The sequence below is a fragment of the Ischnura elegans genome, chromosome 4 (assembly GCF_921293095.1).
Source record: "Ischnura elegans chromosome 4, ioIscEleg1.1, whole genome shotgun sequence".
Classification (NCBI taxonomy): Eukaryota; Metazoa; Arthropoda; class Insecta; order Odonata; family Coenagrionidae; genus Ischnura; species Ischnura elegans.
Window position 1 is genome coordinate 107,547,582 of NC_060249.1, and position 22,826 is coordinate 107,570,407.

A 22,826-nucleotide genomic window follows, 5' to 3' on the forward strand; every position below is an offset into this window, starting at 1 on the left:
TGAACCTGTACACTAGATGGATGGTATGTAACCTTGATTGGCTTACCTTAAGAGGGCAGACAGGACGCACTGAGGGTAATGGGATTTAGAACTCTGAAAAGTGAGCTCTTATCACCACTTGAGTGGCATGCACTGCAGTGAGTGGTACTTTCTGAGTCTCATTTGCCAATGATGATAATGGTAAGCATATTATCATAAAAATACTAGCCACTGTCGAGTGAGTCTACTAGTTTCTTCTTCATCAGCATTCTTCCACAAAGACTGTGCCGGAATATTCAACTCACCCGGCTGTTTTGCCATCACATAATATATCTTTCCCTCTCTCCCTATTCTAAAACCGGATAATTTTTGCATTATTACATTCAATCTAACGGTGCTACATCATTCCTAGGATCCAAAGAGACTACCTTCTTATGCTACATTATCCTTGAATTTCTTCATTATTAAGTGATGATTGAAGACATGAGCTACTCTCCGAGGGCAGTTATTATGATGGTTTGCTAGTAATGCATTGATGACCTAAGCCCTTTTCAACTTTACTCACTATGGGGAGTCTTTTATATACTCAATATTTACCGATTTTCTCCGCTTGCCCTTTTCTGACGAGGATGACTAATGTATATTGTGCAGTTTAGCCGAAGATCCTTCCCTTTAACAATTCCGAGTCTCTGGAAGAGCCTAGAAATTCTTAAATGTAGGCTTCCAAGGTTGAAATTAATCACAGCAATATCTCAGTCTTCAGGGTGAAGCAGCGTCTAGCTGCCACTGTTCACATACCTGGCTGACGTTTCAGAGGCGATGAAGCACTCCATCTTCAGGGCAAACCAAGTGATCAACTGAAGAGAAGTGGTATGCACCTGAGGTATGCAAGGGTGCAGCGGTTAGAGGGTGTGGGCGGTTGCTGGAAGGTTCCATGCGCTCCAGTCCAAATATGATGGCATGTTCTTCCGCAGTATTCTCACTCCTGCCTTTTTAAGGTTGAAGGTTACTCTGGCTGTTTAGCTTCCCAATTATCAGCTTCTAAGTATTGCTGAGATCAAATCCACAGTCTCTATTGAAGCTATATTAGTCTTTATCTATATTGATTGTAGAATTTCCTTACAAAAAAATTCTTGATTGAGGCGAGAACTTTGACCGGGTGAAATTCTATGCTGTGTTTCATTTCTGTGGAATGGATCGCAACAAGTGAATTATTAAGCCAGAATTCTTAGTGACAAATGAGCACTTTAACTCTGGTGCTTTGCTTGAAATTTATTTACCCTGACATTTCTTTGATTGGTGATTGTGCATTTCCTTTTTTGGTGGATACATATCATTTGACATCGAAAAGGGGCATCCATTATTTACGTGAGGTGATTTTGGCAATTTTTGGACCCCCCCCCCCCCCCAGTGAGATTTGGTGTCCCCTAATCTGAGGTTGTTCAAAATGCATATTTTCAGTGGAAATACTTATATCTATGCTTCATTGCATTGTATTAGTTATGACTAGTATCTAAGGTTACTAAGATCGTAGTCTAGAATAACTTTTTACACTTTCTTGCAAAAAAAAGTGATACTTGCCCGGACCACCCTGAATTAGGTGAATATCAGCTTGACCCCTCCCCCACTAAACGCCTCATGTAATTAATGGATGCCCACTACCATAGATATTGCATATTCTGCATTAAGACATGTTGTGTACTATTAAAAACTTCACTGACAAAAGGATGTTTATCTGTTCCTATTTCAGATGAGAAGAGAATGAAAATTAAAGTTCTGACCACTAATCACCACGCAGAAGACAATTCTATCACTAAGAATGGAATAGATAACACATTAATTTGCCTTCTCCAGATAAATGGAAGAACACAGCGAAATACAACTATTCCGCAAGAATTACTTGTCTAATTTTTCCCATTGCTTCCACATCATTGAAGATTTTTTCTATATGAATAGTTTGGCAAATAATTATTCACGTTTCACCCTTATTTCATTCAAACCCAGATCCCTTGGGATAATAAGCGAGTCAGTTTTGAACAGCAAAATTAGCTATGTAACTTTCCCCAATCTCCATTCATCCTGCAGAGAGGTGGAATAAGCTAACAGGCTGTGCAAGCTGTTGTTGCCATTTTTTACAATTTTTTCCTAAGTCCCAACCTTTGGGGATGCTCAAATGTATTGGAAATTTAAAAAAAATATGTTACAATATCTTCAATTAATACGAAAGCCAGAGGAGGAATGACAATCAAAATTTATACATAGTAAAACCTTGGCTACAAGACCTACAGTTATATCATGACCTCACACACACATTTATTTTGGTCCAGTGAATTATGAATTCCATGAATTCCCATATGAACCCATGAATTTCCAACCTCCGTTATGAAAATTTTCATTTATACTTCTTCCACGGTCATTCAAGAAAGATAATCTTACTTCTAGTATGCACATGATGGTGATACAACATGATGGTAAACTACCTCAGTTATGAAACATATTTTTCCAGTCCCATGACATGAAGTACGTCACTTATACGACTTCTCAATGAGCTGTCCTACCAGAAGATTGTGGCAGGCACACAGATTTTAGTCACATGGGCAGAGGTGCTGCATAAACATTATTCAGATATGCTAGTAAAGAATATTAAGTTTTCTATTATAAGCCATGCTGTTTATAAGATATTAATTGTAATTACAGTAGATGGTTGTTAGTCAGGAATTATGACGTATCGAATATTTATCTCTAAAGGAAGTCGTTCTATAATTTTGCCAACGTTATTTTTTCTGTTGCCCCAGCAAAATAATGGCCAAATGAGCCTTTAAAAAAGCCTCCTGTACCATAATTTTGGCTACCAAGATCATTCAAAAAAGATAATCTTACTTCTAGTACTCACATAAGTTGAGTGATTCAACACGATGGTAAAAGCAGCATGAATTGTCTCTTTCTGCGAGCTAACCCCACCTATGAGGGATGAATGGAGCCAGGGGAAGTTGCTTACGCAGTGTACTGATTAAAACTGACTCACCTTGTTTCTCAGTGGGTTCAAATGAAACACGGATGGACCTTGTATAGCTACTAGAGCTTAACTATGACGGGAGGAAAACTTTAATTTTTAACAAAATGAGAGTTAATGAGATTGACCTAGGAGAATAACTTGCATTATCAGTCGTCATATAATCATTGATGTCAAATTTAAGATGTAAAAGATAAGATAGTCCCTTTAGACTTTATAAATATGTAGTACCATTAGAGTGACTGTAATACAAAAAGGGTCTGGTGTTGCGATCAGAAGGGGGAAAGCAAAACATTATGGGAAGATGAACCATGTGGCTTGTGAGTTGAAAGGTCCAGGCACTCCATTCACACAAGAATGCTAATAGAAGCTGTACCTGGTAGATTCAATCTACTCTTGCTAAAATTTTATGGGAATATTCTTTTTTAATATGCAAACATTATAAAGATGGGAGATTTTTCTGGGCTCTTAATGAATTATTGTTCATTCATCACTCACGGTCGTAACAGCAGTTCAGTGGTTAGTTAAATTGCTAACTTCAAAAAAAGGGATCTAAACACCGGAAAAATCTTAATTCAGAATATCTCGGTTCCGTATGCTCCGGATCATCTATGGTATGGTATTTTGAGAGAGGTCATTTGTGCCATGAGGTAAGGGTAGAAGCGATTGGTTGATGGAAATCCAGTGCCGGCAGCAAGCTTGAAATGAAAATTGGCAAGGAGACCACAAGTCCAATCTGCCAGAAAGAGTGTTGCACTGGAAGTGCCTTTCACATAACAGTCACCTAGAATAAGGCCATCACTGAAAATTTTTGTGCCACAGTAAGGACAAGAAACCAGGCCCACAGGGTATGAAGCCAACACTCTGGCCACCACATCAACCTGATCCCCCTGGATTATAATCTTCTACTGTATTAAATTACAGCACTAAATTCCTGATTATCCGGCTGCAGTTTTTCCGTGTTGCGGATTATTCGTGCATGAGCTCACATTCCGTCGATGTTTTCCAAAATCTTTATTTAAAAAAATTGGATGCAAAAGCACCAGAATATTTGCATTTTATTGCAACGCTTCACCCTACTTATTATTTCCATTACGATTCCCTTCATAAAATGGAATTATTTTATTTGCTTGCTGATAAGGAATGTATCTAGGTTACTTGGATGTCTGCTATAGCATTGAAGACAACAGCTATGGCAGGAAAACAACCTTGATTAATTTTACAAGATTCTTCAATGGTTACAAAATCGTAAATTTAAATAAATGTTATCTACGATATTTTAATGCACATTTCAATTCGTTAATGCGCAATTATTGCCGTGACCTCGCATGCGGATAATACGGCCCATGGAAACCAGAGATTTCTTCGCACTCGGGCATGTTTACGCCGTGAATAGTCAAGGTCAAACTGGAGAGGAAGGGAATACATAGTAGAAGTGAGGGCAACGGGAGAGGTGGAAGTAGAGATAGCATGAGTCATAGCCAGGGACTCACCTGCATAGACAGTTTGCCGTAAGCCCTGGTTTCCTATAACTGCTGCTGCACAATGGGGTGTTCGCATGCCAATTGCCTTCTCAGGAGTTCCGTGTTCCTGCTTTCCAAGCATCGCAGCGTGCGATCGCCCTCACGGATCCCATTCCGCAGCAGTTGTGTCATCCCGGGTAACTTGTGCGATACGCGACTGACATTGTAGTTTGCGATGTCATGAAGTGATTTTCAAGCATTTGTGCAAACCACTTTTCTGAAACAGTGATCTTGCAGCCACGGATGCGTAGTTTCCACGTGTAATATGGAGGTAACCACGTTTATACGGAGCGGTATGAATACGAGTACAATCGCGTTATCCATGCTTAAAAGATCTGTGTCAAGATAATAAAGCTCTTTATGATTCTGGAGAGCAAACCAAAATAACAGACAATGTGCGTGAATAATAACAGATTGTTTGATGTACTTAATTATGAAATTTACAATAAATCGAAGGAAATTTTGGATTATTCGTGTTTTCTGATTATTCGTGCCGCCTCTCAGAACCGTTACCCCGGATGATCGGGAGTTTGCTGTATTAAAATAGCCCAACCTTGCAATGCATTAGTGTAATTTTACTTCACAATAATGGGGTTAACTTGGATTATTTTCCTCAGGTATCTCATTTCCTCAATCTCCAATCTTGGTTTGTCTCCAGGTGATAAAATGACTTGCCTGAAAACTGCTGTCAATGAGCCAAATGTTTTCCAAAATTTGCTTCTCTGCAATCATTTAGCAACACACATTATGAAATTTCCCCATAGTAACAACCTTGTGGCTTAGTTCCACAAATGCTAACAATTAGACCAAGACATTCAATTGATAGAACATTGTTCAGGAAGGGAAATTTATATTTCTCTTTAGGTATCATGTCACCTGTGGTGTTGCTGGTGAATAAGACTATTAGGCTTCATTTTCTATCCCCATAATGAGCAATTGCAACCTGGAGACAGGAGATCTGATTGAAAAGGGTTTCACGCTCCCTTACTGTAAAACCTCACATATGAAACTTCCTCACTTATAAAAATTTTTTAGCAGTCCACTGAAAGTTTCTTAACTGAGGTTCTACTGTAATAAAAAATTTCAACAAGTTTAAAATAAAAGTATCATAAATAATTCATGTATTAAATGGGTACATGCACCAATCAACAAAGGTTTTTCAAACATTTCTCAAGACAAGGCAAAACACAAATAAGCAATATTATCAGCAGAGAGAGCTTATAGCTACCAATGTATCCATAAAATAAATGCATGATGACAGTTGATTCTAGCACTCTAAACTGCAACTGAACTTATAACTAAGTTTATGCCAAAAGAAAACCAGGATACCATTTTTTCCAAAATCACCAATACCAAGATATTCTTAGGACTACAGTTTTTGTGTTTAAATGTAATTACAGCAGAGCTTTGATATCCCATTTTAATGCAAGCTAAAGTGGATACTGCATGCATGCTTCTTTACTAAGCAATGTTTTCTTTGGCCTCTGCATCATAATATCTCAGAATATTTTGCACCCACTTCCGAACCTAGTTGTTTCAAAGTGAGGAAGCGAGGAAATAGAAAGATCAATGAGAGTTGGGGAGTGCTTGGGAGTAACATCTAGGTAAGACATGGGTAGAAGACCTGAAAAATGTGCTATTGAATGATGGATATCAAGGCTCCACAGTATTTCACATATTTTTTCAGATATTTGATCATTCTCTAGCACCCACATTCGATAAAAGAATTTGTTAAAATTTAAAAAAAAATCACTAAATGAAATGGTAATAATAAAAGAAAATCAAGGATGCAAAATAAAGACTAAAAAACTAATACTATAACGAAAAAATATGAATATTCCTGGTCCATAAGGAAAAGTTACAGATGAAGAACATTTAAATGAGCATGGTATATAGCTAGAATCTTGCTTGAAAAAAGACTGACAATCTGCTACCAAAGAGAATGTGAAAGCAATGGCGACAATGAGGCCATTAAGTTCCTGCCATGGTATAACTTTGATATTGCAAGGAAATCATTATTATAGATATTACTCAGAGTGATGCACAACAAATTACCTAGAGAGTAATCAGGGTCACACATTTAACCACACACAGTGGTTACAATAACACCAAATACATGTGTACAATGCCTATTTTGCTTTCTACTACAAGTTGCAGTGCAATGTATATAATTCATGTTATCACACCAATTAAATTGCAAGGCATAAAGCAAATGAATGGCTACCTGGTCAGCTAGTAATGGGAGCTTCATAACAAATTACCAATGAGAATGAGCCAGTAGGATATCTTACAATGATGACCATGGAACATGCATCCTAAATGCAATCTAAATTCTCAATAGAAAAACAAAGGTTAAAAAAATATTGCTGAGCACAGAGAAAAAGTATATGCTTAATATGTTATCAGATGGAATATTGGCATGATGGTACCATCAGAGACGAAAAAAATCGGTGAGTAGCTCACATCATAACGAAGACAGATTTTTGGAGCTTACTGAAGAGAAAAAATTATCGAGGAGCAAAAATTCCTTACAAATTATGATGATAAAATTAATAATAACATTTTTAACTTCCTCATTGGTTTTAGTGCTTCACTGAAAACTGTGGTCTGGTTACCTCACCAAAACTTTACATCATACCATGAAAGAACCTGAAAACTCTAAGAACTTGAAAGGGAAAATACAATTTATTGGCTTAAAGAAGAATAAATAAACCAATTAAAAATAACGAACATCAACTGGAAGGCAATAAATACCGTGCAAGTCTTGCACACCATAGGAAAAGTTCTCAACAATTAATAATCAATTTTAATTCCTCATGGTGAATTATATTCATGATATGAACAATTTTATATTAACTTGATGATACGAGAAGCGGTAATAGATGTTAATCATCTAAATTTTTGAAAGTCAGAAAGCCTGCTTTGACCAATGCCTGATAAGTGTCCTGGTATTATGAGTAAAATACAGAGCAAAGGCATTGTAAATTAAAAATAAGAACCTAAAACAGAACATCTGGAAGAAAAAGTGAAAAATATCTCTGTTGAGAGGTTCAGCAAAAGAACATAAATTTAGAACTGTTTTCGAATCCCTTTTTTCAGTTCACAGCATCCCTTTGCCATGTTAAATTATATTCTCAATGCCAATGCCCATTAAATCAGGAAGTTGAAATAGCCAGAGGTCACAATATTCTCACCACTAAGCATGAACACAATTTATCCCTACAAAGATTAGGTTCATTGTCAGTCAAATAGGTGATGTAGATACTTTGTATCAGGTGACACCAATGCGGATCAATAAGGTTGAGAGAGAAAATTATTGATTGAATTAATTATTGAGAAAAGCAGTACAGGGTGTCCCATTTATCTTGACCACCCGAAATAACTTTTTGTCCAGATGTTAATTCAAAAATGTGTTAAGTACATGTTCATTAGCCATCAGGGGGACATTAATTAGCATGATTACCTTCCTTGTAGCTTTGTTATTTACAAAGATATGAACGGCTGCATGTCTTTTATAAATGGCGCCCTATACTTTTTATTTGGCAATTCATTTCCTCTCCTAAAGACTTGTTCAAAAATGTAGCACAGTGGACCATTGACATAAACACAGTGTTATGAAAAATGACTGACTCACTAGCGCTTAGTACAGGCACGCAGGTATTGGAACTACTCCACTTGCTGACGTTGACAGTGAACAAATGAAAACATAGTAAAATGCACACCAGTCATTCAGTCAACCATCGTCCGTTGAATTCCGCCGAATAAAAAATATAGGGTGCCATTTAAAATAGATACCGCTGTTCGTATCTTTGTAAATAACAAAGTTACAAGGAAGGCAATCATGCTGATTACTGTCCCCCTGACGGCTAATGAACATTTGCTTGACAAATTTCTGAATTTGCATCTGGGAAAAAAGTTATTTCGGGTGGTCAAGATAAATGGGACACCCTGTATAGTGATGACTGTGAGTTAAGGGTGAGAGAGCATGAATCTGCCATCCCTCACAGGGGCTTGGGCATATTCCAACTTTCCATTTTTTTAATTTCACTGTCTTTTCCCTAATTTCTAGTCTAAATTTAAAAAATCCCTGATCTTGTACGTATGGCAAAGAAGTGGTAAATAGGTATTTTAAAGAGAAAAACAACAAGGTACATTGTCAAATAAAATAATTAAGTCAAGTAACACCAAGTCCCCCTAGCCGCCTAACCAAGGTAGCAATAAAATGCCCACCTTGCAGTTAGATTGCAGCAACACTTCACTAGCTCAACCACGATTTTCATACATTTGCTACCCCACTGGAGGTTTTCCTTGACCATAACTTAATTTACCCAACATTCTCCTAACTGATAAAAACCCTATAACTATAAATCACTCATTAGTTGGTAGCTTAAGTCAAGTACATTACTTCCATGGAATAAGTAAAGCGAGCCTCATCCATTTCCAGTTAAGCTCCACAGCATAACATTAAACATGGTCAACATAGAAAACTAGTCCACTCAATACCACTTTCATTTAATATCACAGCATTTCTTTGGGAGTGCCATTAAAAAAAGAATCCTTTTTCATGGAAAAAATCATCCTTGGTGGCAATAACATACAAAACTATTACCGTTTAATTGCTTTTCTTTGACGAAAACCAATACTTCAACAATATGCCTAACATATATGATGTCTCTAAAAATTAACTAACCATGCAATTAAAAAATGACAAGGATGACTTATAGAAGGATTGCATACAATGAATTATTAAATTAATCTCAAATTAAGAGAGACCAAATTCGAGAAAGAGGATAAGATGAAAAGCTGGTTCAACAAATTTCGACACTAAAATAAGCAGAATTAATAACAAATAAATGGAATAATGATGATGATAAAATAATTGCTTTCATCTCAGCAACCACTCATTATCACTTTCACTTAATATCACAGCATTTCATTGAAAGTACCATTAAAAATTATTCATCAAATGAGAAGTCACAAAAATCCTCATAATCTTCATAATCAACGGCAAAAATTGGCTTTGGAAGGGCTGAAATAGGCAAGGTTATGGGGCAATTAGGGGGGCGCACCTGCTTCAAGACTGTTTCAACTTGGCGATACTCCTCTAAATTCTTCGAGAACTTATCATTTGTTGCAGGCACAAACATATAGAATTTACTTGTTGAATGGCGGGCCCTGCCCTTGGACTGGACGTATGAACGGAATGTCTTTGGAAGGTCCAACTTCACAACCAAGGAGCATAAGGGGATATCCACTCCTTCCTCCATCACATCAGATGCAATTAAGTAGTTGCACTCACCAGAGCGAAAACTGTAAAACAAAGAACTTCATTTATTGACTTAGAACCAGGCATTCAACACCAATGACATAACTTAGAATAGGCATGGGGCATTGAGAACCTCTACCCCACTGAATAATGAATGAACGGAATGAATGATTTCCTGCTCAGCAAGCTCTGAATATCTTTTGGGTAACCCACGAAATAAGGTAAATTATTCCACTTGGGAAGAAGTGAAGTCACTCCCCTGGCATGGCACGGTAATGGGGCAGCATAGCACCATCTGTGCAGTCGTGAGATTGTGAAGGCCAAGTGTGAGGTGATAAGCACCATGTCAAGGCAATGACGACAAGGAATTGAGAATAAATTTTCCTTTGGACATGAATAAAACGCCACAACAATGAATAAAATGATGTTTTATTCATTGTTGTGGCATGCATTGAAGTCCAGATATAAATTTGCAAAGTACAGCGGAACATCATTTTGACGGCGACAGTAGGCAGTGTCGTAGTCTCTTTCAATATTCTTTGTATGAGTGATGATGTGTGAAATTAAAGACACACTACATTTGCTTCATTTCTGCCGTTACCACCGACACAAGTAAAGAGGTTTAAATAATGCCAGAAATCCACCTTGTTAGGACTCATTCTTAAAATTCTTTGTACATGATTGACTTCACAATCACACGGAGATAACAATAGCAGTGAAAAGTTAGTGCTCAGCTACGCTAAAACCAAAAGGCAACTCATCCTTTGCAGCGCAGATGATAGCGATAGGGATTAGCAAGGTAAGTAGTCTGGCACCGTATGCTGGTGAACAGAGGATGCTAATGCATGACAGATCTTCTCATGGGAGGTTTGACAGATAATAAAGGATCACAATGTTGAGTATTTTTTTCCAAGATTTGCTCTTAGAGAGCACTCTATAGAGTAAAGGATTGAACACAGTGTAACATGTCCAAACATTGACTTTTTACTATTTGCATCCAACAAATATGGGAGAATGGAATCCATTAAGGATGAGTCGGTTCTTAAATTTTTTCGGTTCTAGATACTTGGATCCAAGGATGAACTCTTATTATCTCAGTTAATGGCAAATTTAAATGAACAACCACAAGAAGTGAATGAAAATAATTTCACTAAACTAAATTTTTTCGGTTCTAGATACTTGGATCCAAGGATGAACTCTTATTATCTGAATTAATGGCAAATTTAAATGAACAACCGCAAGAAGTGAATGAAAATAATTTCACTAAAAAGGGTTCCCACTCTAACTAAATTATAAAACTCACGGTTTTTTCAAGGTTTTCACAGCCTAAATGTCGTCAAATTCAGTCTGTGGATAAGGCATTTTAGGCAGAAATATTGATCACGTAACAATCATCAGCCACACATTAACTACAAATTGAACAAATGCGACAGAATATAAGTGCAAACGCAGCAATGAAAGTGCTACCTCTTATGACGTAACCCATCAGTAGTAAAATTCAGGGCCTTGTTATAAGTGGGGAAATGGAAGGAGCAGGGTGGCAGGGAAGTGACGAAGTGTCTGATTTTTCGCTAGGGTCAATGAACACTTCACCAGTTACCGGTCTTCCAATCACAGGCTTAAGGTCAATGTGTCGCCATGGCTCACGGACCAATCACTGCTCTTCGAATACATGTATGTAGGTAAATGCGTGGACAGTGTCTGCACGTGACTCGGCCTTGAAACATGATCCAAATATTGATTTTTTATTTTCATCTGTCAATCGTAGTTCTACAATCTAGTTTGAGAGATTTTTAAGGCTTCATGACGAAATTCACCGCTATTCCCATGTTTTTTCACAATAGACTAAATTCAAGGCTTATTCACAGTTTTAAGGTTTTCACGATAGAGTTGGAACCATGCTGAAGATGTAAATTAGCAGGAAAGCTCTGTAGAAAAAACTTAAGATTGTCTCCATAATTTTATTAGCCAAGGAAAAAAGTTTAAATAACATGTTGTTAAAAAATGCACGATCGACCAATATGTCACATCAGGCAGCCACTGGTTCTTTCTCCAGGTTTCGTTTAAAAAAATCAACATGTTTACCCTATCTGAAGGGCAAGTCTGTAACTCTGTTTTCTCCCAAAAAGGGGAGAAAGGAGCTTCGTGAAGTGCCAGTGCGAGAGCTGTCACCTGCCCGAAGTCTATAGCATTTTCAGGCAGAGAAAGGAGACAATTTGTCGCCTGGGAGAATACTAATTTCTAGAGATGGGTCGAATAGCAGATTTCTCAAACTCGAATATCGAATTCGAATATTAAATCATTGCTCGAATATTCGAATACCTCGAATACTAGAATTGCACAAAGCACATTATTCCTTTAAGCTTCTTATTTCTTACTAAGTTTCTATTTCCCTTGATGAATGTATAAATAAAAAGGTATACAGTGGAACCTCGATCTATCGTTTTTCAGGGGGGACGAAAAAAACGATAAATTCGGGAATGTTTGACTGGGTTGCCTATGCGGCAGGAAACCCAGGATTTTGGCGCGTAATTAAGATTTCCTTTAAAGGATTCAAACCGGAATTTAGCTGATTAATGGAATATTTTAATTTTAAGGAAACAATTTGGGCTTATAGGTGATTCAACTAACATCTCTTTCAAATATCCTAAGGGGACACACCACCTCGCGAAAAAATGATTGCATGCTATCTCGGCTTTTACACTGCTACGATGGATTTCTGTCTGATGTGTATATTCTTATCTACCCAACTCCATTTCTGCGGCACGCCGATCTGACACTCGGCTTCATCCAACTTCTTATTTTCAACAGGTAGCTCGCTTTACCCTCACTCCTACTGTCAAGTGCTAGCGGACAATCCGAGGCGTTTTGCAAAATACAGGCGCTTCTCCAACGGATTTTCTTCAATTATTTTCAGTCCATCTTTGGAAGTTCTCACGAAATAAGCAGATGAATTCGAATTGCTAGCGAGGAGAAACCAAATTACCTGAGAAAATATCCCTTCGACTGTGACAATAGAGATTTATAGCATAACTCATAAATTGTAACTTGATATATGTTTTCTAAAAAAAAAATACCGCATCAACTTCCGAGAAGCTCAGTTGCGAGGATATCGAGTTTCGCCAGAATGCTATGTCTCCGCCGTATTCTGACATTTATTTCTTTTCGTAAAATGCTTAAATAAACTCAGAAATACGTCGTGTTTGGTCTTATTCTTTTTGAAATTACGCAAACATTACTAATATTTCAATCCAATAAAGGTGTAGTATCAACTGACGAAAGTCATTGTTAGACACCTTTTGTGCTAATATATGACTCATGCAGCGGTTGACCTCCAAAGAGATGGGGAACTTCGAAGCTGGTAGGAAAAAAAAGGTCAGTGGGGGAGAAAAGGGAGGGCCCGAAACACGTTTCTATTGTTCTCGTGTAACTTGGTATTTTTTCGAAGCTAAGGTCTTCGTAATATGATCCCTGTGCGAGCTGTGACTTTTTTTTATTTCGAAGAAGAGGAAAGCCTCAGAGGGGGATACCCGATCTTGGGAAATGCGCTAATGTAAGTATCCCACGGTACTCATGCAGCAGTAGACCTCCAGAAATGGGGAACTTCGAAGCAGGTACCCAGAAAAAGGTCAGTGGGTGAGAAAAGGGGGAAGGGCGTGAAACACCTTTTTATTGTTCTCGTAACTCGATATGTTTTTCGAAGCTAAGGTCTTCGCAATACGATCCCTGCGTGAGCTTGGACCTTTTGTTTGATTTCGGAGAAGAGGAAAGCATCAGAGTGGGTGAGGCGAGTGCTGAATGGAGGAGGATAGCGGATCGGAGGAGGATAGCGGATCGTGGGAAATGCCCTAAGGTTGTTATCCCATGGCACTGAGGTTCTCCTGGTGGGGGGAATCGGGGATTTTCGGATTTTTTCACCCGACTATTTTCAGTTCCCCTCGTTGAACTCTTTTCACTGCTCAAATCAACGTATTTGATGTAATTCCTCAACTTGCGTAAAACGGCGCTGCGAGCACTAAACGACTACAGTTCTCTACATTTTTCCCAGTCAACTACTTTTGAAAATGACCAGAAAAAAACAGAATAGAGATTGCATCCAAGGCTTTGGGTGATAAATAATCAATCCTCTAAGGTCACTCTGAGAGAGTAAGAAAGTCTTTGCCCTCTACAAGCCACCACAGTTATGAAATAACCTAACTAAACAAATGATAAAAAGTTAGGAGATGAAAAATAGCTCTGAAGACATCAAACCATATTTTATGAAAAAGGACCTACAAAGGATTTCAAGAATTCAGTATATTTTTATCATTTTAAGATGGCTTGAAGGGAATTGATGACACACGAATCAGCAAGGTTCTTCAATAACATTTTCAGTTTCTTTATTCTAAGTGATTAATGAACTAGAAAAACATAGAAATTCAAACATTGCTTAAATATTTTATACTACCATATGCTCTATCTTGTACTAGGTAAAAAAGGGAGTTTTGAAGGAAATTACTCAATGGCCCAAATACTTACTTCAGTATACTCTCATGATGCCTTCTTTTGTTCACAGACGATTCCATTGAAGATGGATTTGAAGCTATGCCCAATACAAAATCGGGTTTGACATTTTTGAATGGTACAGAATGTTCAGCAACGTGCTACAAGAAATAAAAATTATTAATTCAACATTGGATAACATGAGGGATGTAAAAAACATTCAGAAATAACTATTTCAATGAAATTACAGTATAAAAAATGGAATAGAGCTAATCCCAAAGTAAACTGGCATCCAAGGCAAAGAACATTGGTAGCAAAATAAACCAAAACTTAAGAGTAGGTACCTAAAATTTACACACAATAAGAGTATCCCAGATTTATAACTAATGAATTTGACACCATGTTCAGTAAAATCCCTCTATAAAACTTCCAACATATATATAGTTTACAATGACTACTTCACGTAACATTCATCTTGCATTGGACAAGCGAATGGATGCAAGTAGTAGAATCATTTGAGGAGTTCTTCTCAGGTTCTCAACCCAGTTAATTCAGTCATATAGGCCGACGTTTCAAGACCATTCTCAATGAAAGTTTAATTTCATACTGAACCGAATTGATGTTTAGCGAACACAACAGTAAGGCTCAGGTGTTGTCCGATTGGCTGAAGGTCTTTTGAAATCCTTCATGTGCTTCCCTTATGTTTTTCATGGAGCTGATTACAGGTGTTCATGTATTGCTTAGATGAAAGCCGATATCGTGATTGAAATTTATGGGATTGAGGCGGATCTCGATTCTTTGGGAATAGTAAGATAAATATTTCCACATATACAGTCAAACCTCTTTAGATCGAACCTCTATAGAAGACAAGTTCTCTATACAACGAAAAAAAGATACGGTCCCGATTTTCTTCCCATAAGTTACGTGTATTTTCATCCTCTGTACAACGAACCTCTGTACAGCAAAAAATTCTCTAAAACGAAATAAACTTTTTGGCCCCGAGTCAATTTTTTACCTCTTTAGAGTGAAATAATGAAGTTTGTGATTACATATCCTCCATTTCATTGATATCATTTGCGCTCGAAATAGATGCATTAATTTCTTTGAAAATGGAGTACATATTTCAATTTTTTCATTGCTGAATCTATGAATTTGTTTCCTTGAAATATGATTAATAATATGGATGTGATTAAAGGTTGTGTTGATTGATCATTGTCACTAACAAAGCACTATTACCTATATCTTTCATGTTAGCATCGTCTGCATCAGTCTGCATTTCGTTTTCACATGACGGCCGTCATGCAGAGGATCGATTACATAGGTATCGACTGAAACTATCGACCTATCGATTACTAACGATATTGACTATTTCTGCGAAGTTTCCCACGCCGAGTTAACAGATGTAAGTCCTCGGGAGCAACAACTTTTAAAAGTGACGTTAATTATATTGTCGACGTTAATTATATTGTCAAGTCTCAGAATCCGCGTAGTAGTGAGCGAAAAGTTAAAAGGTACCATTAGCAGTCCATCAGAATGTGTTTTATGGTTAATTTTGGGGATCTTTATTAAATCTTTCTCCAACTTGTAGGGACTTCACAGAATGCCACCAAAAAGAAAGCAATTCATTCTCGAGCAGAAAATTGCCATTTTAAAAGACGTTGACAAGGGAATGAAGAAATTGGACGTGTCCAAGAAGTACAACATATCGCCGTCTTCATTGACAACAATTTTAAAAAAGAGAAACAAAATAGAAATGAGCATCATGTACAACGCTGTGAATCCCACGAGGAAGCGATTACGGGCCACAACTTACGACAATGTTGATGAAGCAACATTGAAATGGTTTTTACAAATACGAAGTTTGAATATCCCTGTCACTGGACCTCTAATTTGTCAGAAAGCAAGCAATTGGCCGTGACTTTAGGTGAAGACGGATTTTGCGCATCACAAGGCTGGCTTGAAAAGTTTCGCACTCGCCACAATATTTTGTGCAAGGGAATATCTGGAGAAGAGATGTCTGCACCGGCAGATGCCATTGTTCAGTGGCAGAGTGGAAAATTAAAGGAGATTATGGCGAGTTTTCCCCCAAAAAATATATTCAATTATTAATATATTGTGATATTATCTATGATATTTTATAATACTCATAACTGGTAGTAACCAGGAAGACTGCTGTATATCTTCTTGAATTTCAAAGTTACCTGAAGTTGTAATATATTTTTATTTATAAAGAATTTTTCAATTTTGTGAGTGAAATAAAGTTATTTGTGAATTCCATAAATAATTAAAAATATCAATTACACATGTCCTTAAATGTGCTCCTATCAAATCGTTGTATGATTGAGTTCAATTAGTGATTGGCTTTAAGTTCTTGCTATTCCTATGAGGCCATATCAAAGTTTTACATGTTTAAAGTAAATTTGACAAAATTTACCATAATAATGTGGGTAATATATCTTATTTAAGTGAATTTATTAATAGATATCAGTCCTTTATTTGCTAAAAAGCTTTTCAGTACTTTAAAATGGGTCATAACTTCTGTACAAGGGATACCTCTGTATAACGAAAACCTCTATGTACAACAAAATTTTTTCTTGGTCCCTAGAATTTCGTTTTAAAGAGGTTTGACTGTATATAAGATGGCAAGTTTTCCAAATCAAGACAAAACCATGGACTTACAACAATTGGTTGGAGAAAGATAACAAATTCTATGATTCAAGGCATGTTTTTTGGCTAAAATGTAAAAAAATTAAAATTGACCATAAAAATTTCAAATTGTTTAGGCTGAACTCTCTCAGGAAATATGCATTGCTTTACTTAGCCATTTCAGGGCTGGATATTGATAAATTAGCTGGCAAAATTTCCACCCAACTGTCATCCTCTGAAGACTTTATTTGATTTCATTTACACTAGGATTTCACTCTATTCCATCCTTTTCTTTAACATTATGTTCCCAACAACCTTTCTTTTATTGAAAATACTACAAGTTGATTAAACTTACCTTTAGAATTTGATAGATACACTTAGCAGCTTGCCGTCTTTCCACAAATATTAGGCAACACGATTTTGATTCCAAAGATTCTTTTTTATGCTCAAGTAAATCTTGAAGCCGTACTGAGGAGCCATCAATAGTGACTGGATTCTCCGTCTTTCTAATTAGTTCCAACAATTGCAAAACCTTATCAGTACTGAATTTTAAAACTTGATCCAAAGGGCTAAAAGCTTCCAGTCCATCATGAATAATTTTCCTGAAAAAATATGAGCAGAATTAGTGTCTAGTTTTTTATACTTAATAACTGGTTCATACCCTGGTGGTGGCATAAATTGTAATCTTCCATACTACTTTTATTTTCCCTTCACCTCATACAAACAATTGCCGGCAATACAAAGGATAAACATTAGGGATGGATAGATCCAGGATTTTTTTCAGATCCGGATTGGATACTTGATTTCAGGATTGCAACTATGGATATTTTCGAATCCACAAGCATTTTTGATTACCCGCTATAAATTTAAGTAATTATTTTATTTTATTCCGGGTGAATGTTATCAAAGGAATGCTATTTAGATTTTCTGTCACATTTTAATTAGAGATGGGTCGAATAGCAGATTTCTCGAACTCGAATATCGAATTCGAATATTATATCATTGCTCGAATATTCGAATACCTCGAATACTAGAATTACGCAAAGCATAATAAACATACAATTCTTATTCTATTTCACTTCATGAGTGTATAAATAAAAAGGTGTACAGTGGAACCTCAATCTATCATTTTTCAAGGGGATGGACGAAAAAAACGATGAATGCGGGAATGTTTTACTAGTTTGCCTATGCAGCAGGAAACTCAGGATTTTGGCTAGTAATTATGATTTCCTTTAAAGGATTCAAACAGGAATTTAGTTGATTTATGGAATATTTTAATTTTATGGAAACAATTTGGGCATATAATTGATTCAACTAACATCTCTCTCAAATATCCTAAGGGGACACACCACCTCGTGAAAAAATGATTTCATGCCGTCTCGGCATTTACACTGCTACGATGTATTTCAGTCTGATGTATGCATTCTTATCTACCAAACGCAATTTCAGCAGCACGCCCATCTGATACTCGGCTTCATCCAACTTGTTATTTTCAACAGGAAGCTCGCTATACCCCCATTCCTACTGTCAAGTGCTAGCAGACAATCCGAGGCATTTTGCAAAGTATATGCGCTTCTCCACCGGATTTTCTTCTTCTTCAATGGAGTATTTGCACTTTTATGTTGAGGCCTGTTAAAAATATCAGCTCGGTTTAATTAAGCAAAATTCCAATTCCTACAATCGTACGACCATGGGTGAATTTTTTATTAACAAATAAATATTCCAAAATGAATGTTGTGCTTAAAGCACTCTGCCGCCATGTCAGAGGGCTTGTGACGTCAATCCCCATAATCAACTGACTGCAGTGCCTGCGATTGATGGAAATCTTGTTTGCTGTTGTTTACGAACACTGAGGTGAATCTGAGGGAATAAATCATCTGTCCTGGTATAAATTAGTGGTATATTTTGTAAAATAATTCTTTAAGTTTGTAGCCATGAGCGAAGATAGATTAATGGCTTGTAGGACAAAATTCCGGAATGAATGTTGTTTTGTTCCGAAATGTGGGAGCACCCGTGTTTCTGCACCGGACAAGATTTTTGTGAATGTTCCCGATAAGCCTGAACTACGACGGAAATGGTTATTGGCAGCCCGGAGGGATCTTAAATCGATGCCATTATCCGTTAAAACTCATTTGCGGTGCTGTGAGGATCACTTCAATGCAAGTGCTAAATCTTTCATGCTATCATTATCTCGGTACCTACCACGTCCATTACAAAAATGATTTGTTTTAGTACTTAACTTTATGTGAGAATTATTCATGAAGTACCTTCATTATTAATGCATGAGTTGACGAAAATATTAACAAAATTCACAAGACTTGGACCTGGTATAACATTGAAAATACGTCAAATATATACATTGACGTAGGATTAATGTCTTCTTATAAATAAATACTTAAAATATCGCAGTTTTCATTCGAAATGTATTCATCAACGTAGTAAAAATTATAATTAGGTATCGGGTGGTTTAATATTGAATGCTACACGTACAATGTATTAATTTTGGATAGTGAGTGGTGCAAACTATGCGTATTTCATGATTTTGAGTGCCTACTGCTTTACATTGTATTCTTCTTAAGGTGCATATACTGATAATATGTGGGTTTTGGAAATTTATAAGTTACTTTTTTCACAAAAATTGAGTCTTGAACTAACATTTACGTGCAGTTTATACCAATTTTCATTCATTATTTTTTGTTTACATGAATATGCCGTTCTTCATTTATAATGAAAGTATTTCATTTGCAATTCTTAAACTACCGTAAACGTTAATACCGCATAGAAATAGATAATAAATTAAAATATTTAACCTAAATGGTGGTAGTAGTGCTAATATTAGTGATGGGTCGGTTCGATTCCTCGATTCTTCGATTCCTCGATTCTTGACCAAAAACCGGAATCGAAAACGAGTACTTGCCAAAGTGAAAAATCGATTCCGATTCCAGTAGTTCTTCAAACCACAAATTTATATACGGCCGCGTTTCGAACAGTCATTCGAATTTTAGCGCCACGTAATCGTAATAACAAAACACATATCTTGGGATGTGCGAGTACTCGAAAATTCGAATCGAGTCGAGTTGTTAGTACTCGAGCGTTTCGAGTAGCATTACGAATGTCGAGTCGAGTAGTTAAGGTTACAGAGCTTTCGAGGCTAGTAGGTCCAGCAATCTGCCGACAGGAAGCGCTATCATGAAACTCATGTAATAATGCAGTTTTTAAAGCCGATAAGTCATTCTAATGCCTTGGCCTGGTAGTTTCAGCTTGCCGAATACACTAAATTTGTCGACGAGGGCGCCGAATACCCAAGGTTCTTAGACTGTAAGAACCTTGCCGAATACCTTTACGCCAGCCGCGGCGGCCGATCGTCTTCCTACCCGGCACGCACTGGTCCGAAATCGGAAGAAGCTGGAATGAAGCCCAAAATGACCTTTTTGGGGATAGAGACTTGAAACTTAGCGTAAATACTAGGGATGGGTCGAATAGTAAATTTCTCGAATTCGAATATCGAATTCGAATATTAAATCATTGCTCGAATATTCGAATACCTCGAATTTCAAATACCTCGAATACTAAACGATGAATGTGAAAATGCTTGACTAGGTCGCCTATGCAGCAGGAAACCCAAGATTTTGGCGAGTACATAATTGTGATTGCCTTTAAAGGATTCAAACAGGAATTTAGCTGATTAATGGAATATTTTAATTTTATGTAAACAATAGGGTAGTTTCCATCATTAAAGAAAACGAAAGGTATTGATTGTGATTCGTTACCCACCATTAGTGTATTCATAATATACAAATTATTTCGTTCTAGAAATACCGGTTTAGACTAATGACAATGTTCAATTTTACCTCATTTGAAAAAGGCCAGATTGGCGCCTATGCGATGCCACTCCACGTGACATCACAGGGACCTAGTTTCTACACGAGAGGATCGGAGTTTTACATCGTCTGAGGTTACCAATGCATGCATGAGGCACAGAGCTCAGGGAAACATGTCTTAATAATCACACAGTCTGCTTGATAAGGTATTAATAATCCTTATTTAAGCCAAGCGCTACCAGCTAGCATGGTACTCGGCTACCTGCTAGCATCCTGCGTCGTAATAGCGCTCAGAGCCTCGCCCCAAGGTCACCGCACTTGCGGCAGCGGGAACCAGAACGACGTCACGCGGAGTTTTTCCCGGCATTCATACTTACCCGTCGCGTTTTCGCGCGCTTGAAAATTTTCACTTTTAATTTAATCGCGAAAAATAGATATCGTCTTATAAAACTCTAAAAGCGTTAAATACGTACTTCAGGAGTATTAATATTTCGATTTAGGCAATAAAAAATAATAGGAAACCACCCTATTTGAGCATTACGCCTCCGTCGTATTTCTTCTTCTTCCCGGTATTTATTTTCCTGCGCAAAATGCTTAAATAAAGTCAGAAATATGTCGTGTTTGGTCTTATTCTTTTTTAAATTACGCGCACATTACTAATATTTCAATCCAATAAAGGTGTAATAACAATTGCCGAAAGTCATTGTTAGACACCTTTCGGGCTAGTAGATGACTCATGCAGCAGTTGACCTCGAGAAAGGGGGAAATTCGAAGCAGGTAGGTAGAAAAAGGTCAGTGGGTGAGAAAAGGGGGTGGGTGCGAGACACGTTTTTATTTTTCTCGCGTAACTTGATATTTTTTGAAGCTAAAGTTTTTGTAATACAATCCCTGCGCGAGCTGGGATCTTTCGTTTGATTTCGGAGAAGAGGAAATCTTCAAGAGTGGGTGAGGCGAATGCTGAATGGAGGGGGATAGCAGATCGTGGGAAATGCGCCAATGTCACTATCCCACGGCACTGAGTTCCTCCCTATGGTAGTTTCATCTCCTGGGGAAGATTCAAAATAAGTGCCTGTCATTATTAGCCACAAAGGACACACGGCAAACACCTCCTCTCATTTTATCAAAAGATGGATGCGGGAAAATGGTCAGTGGGGAGAAAGAGGGAAGGGTGAAACACGATTCTATTATTTTCCGGTAACTTGATATTTTTTTCAAAGCTGAGGTCTTCGTAATACGATCCCTGCACGAGCCGGGACCTTTTTTTTGTTTTCGGGGAAGAGGAAATCGTCTGAGGGGGTGGGGCGAACGCTGAATGGATGGGGATAGCGGATCGTGGGAAATGCGCCAATGTTGCTATCCCACGGAACTGAGGTTCTCCTGATAGGGGACACCTGGGATTTTCGGATTTTTTTCATCCGATCAATTTCGGTTCCCCACGTCGAACTCTTTTCACCGCTCGAACCCGTGAATTTGATGTATTTCGTCAGCTTGGCTAAAACGGCGCTGCATGCACTAGAGGACTAGAGTTCTCATTTTTCCGAGTCAACTACCAACGACGTGCGAGCGACAGTGTATGACGCGAAATTCAAAGTATTCGAGGTATTCGGGACGGTACCTTTAGCATAACTATTCGAGATCTCGAATATCGAATACTTTCTATTATTCGAGGTATTCGAGTATTCGCGGATACTATTCGCACATCTCTAGTAAATACTCATAAATTATTACCGGATATAGATTTATATGCCATTTTACATAAATACGACCCTTTAGTGAGATACAGTGGCCCAAACATGACCAATTTTGCAATGCCACGCGAGATATCGTTTTTCCTCAAAAATCTTTGAATTTATCCAGGTGGTTTTGCGTTGATATGATTTATATGGAATAAAAAACGCAATATTCCTTTAACCTGGTGCTTTGCCTATACTTTCAATGACTTTTGAGGATTTTGGCTCTCATCTGTCTGCTTTTACAACGCAAAATGGCCGACCCGTTTTTCACGTGAAATTTGACATAATGTAGACATTATCTTTCGTTTACGAAAAATATAACTCGGAAAATTTGAATCACAATATAAAGTAGAGATTTATAAA

The 22,826-nt window shown here is 37.4% G+C and overlaps 1 protein-coding gene across 3 annotated transcripts in view; it reads right to left on the minus strand.

Moving 5' to 3' along the window:
- Positions 1 to 22,826, minus strand: part of LOC124157868 (endoribonuclease Dicer-like) — a 159,207-nt gene that overhangs the window by 80,845 nt on the left and 55,536 nt on the right. For all 3 annotated transcript variants that reach the window (XM_046532925.1, XM_046532924.1, XM_046532926.1), the window contains exons 10-12: positions 17,265 to 17,511; positions 14,300 to 14,424; positions 9,585 to 9,825 (exon numbers count right to left, since the gene is read on the minus strand). In XM_046532925.1, the coding sequence (XP_046388881.1) occupies positions 9,585 to 9,825; positions 14,300 to 14,424; positions 17,265 to 17,511 (613 nt within the window). The remainder of the gene's footprint in view (positions 1 to 9,584; positions 9,826 to 14,299; positions 14,425 to 17,264; positions 17,512 to 22,826) is intronic.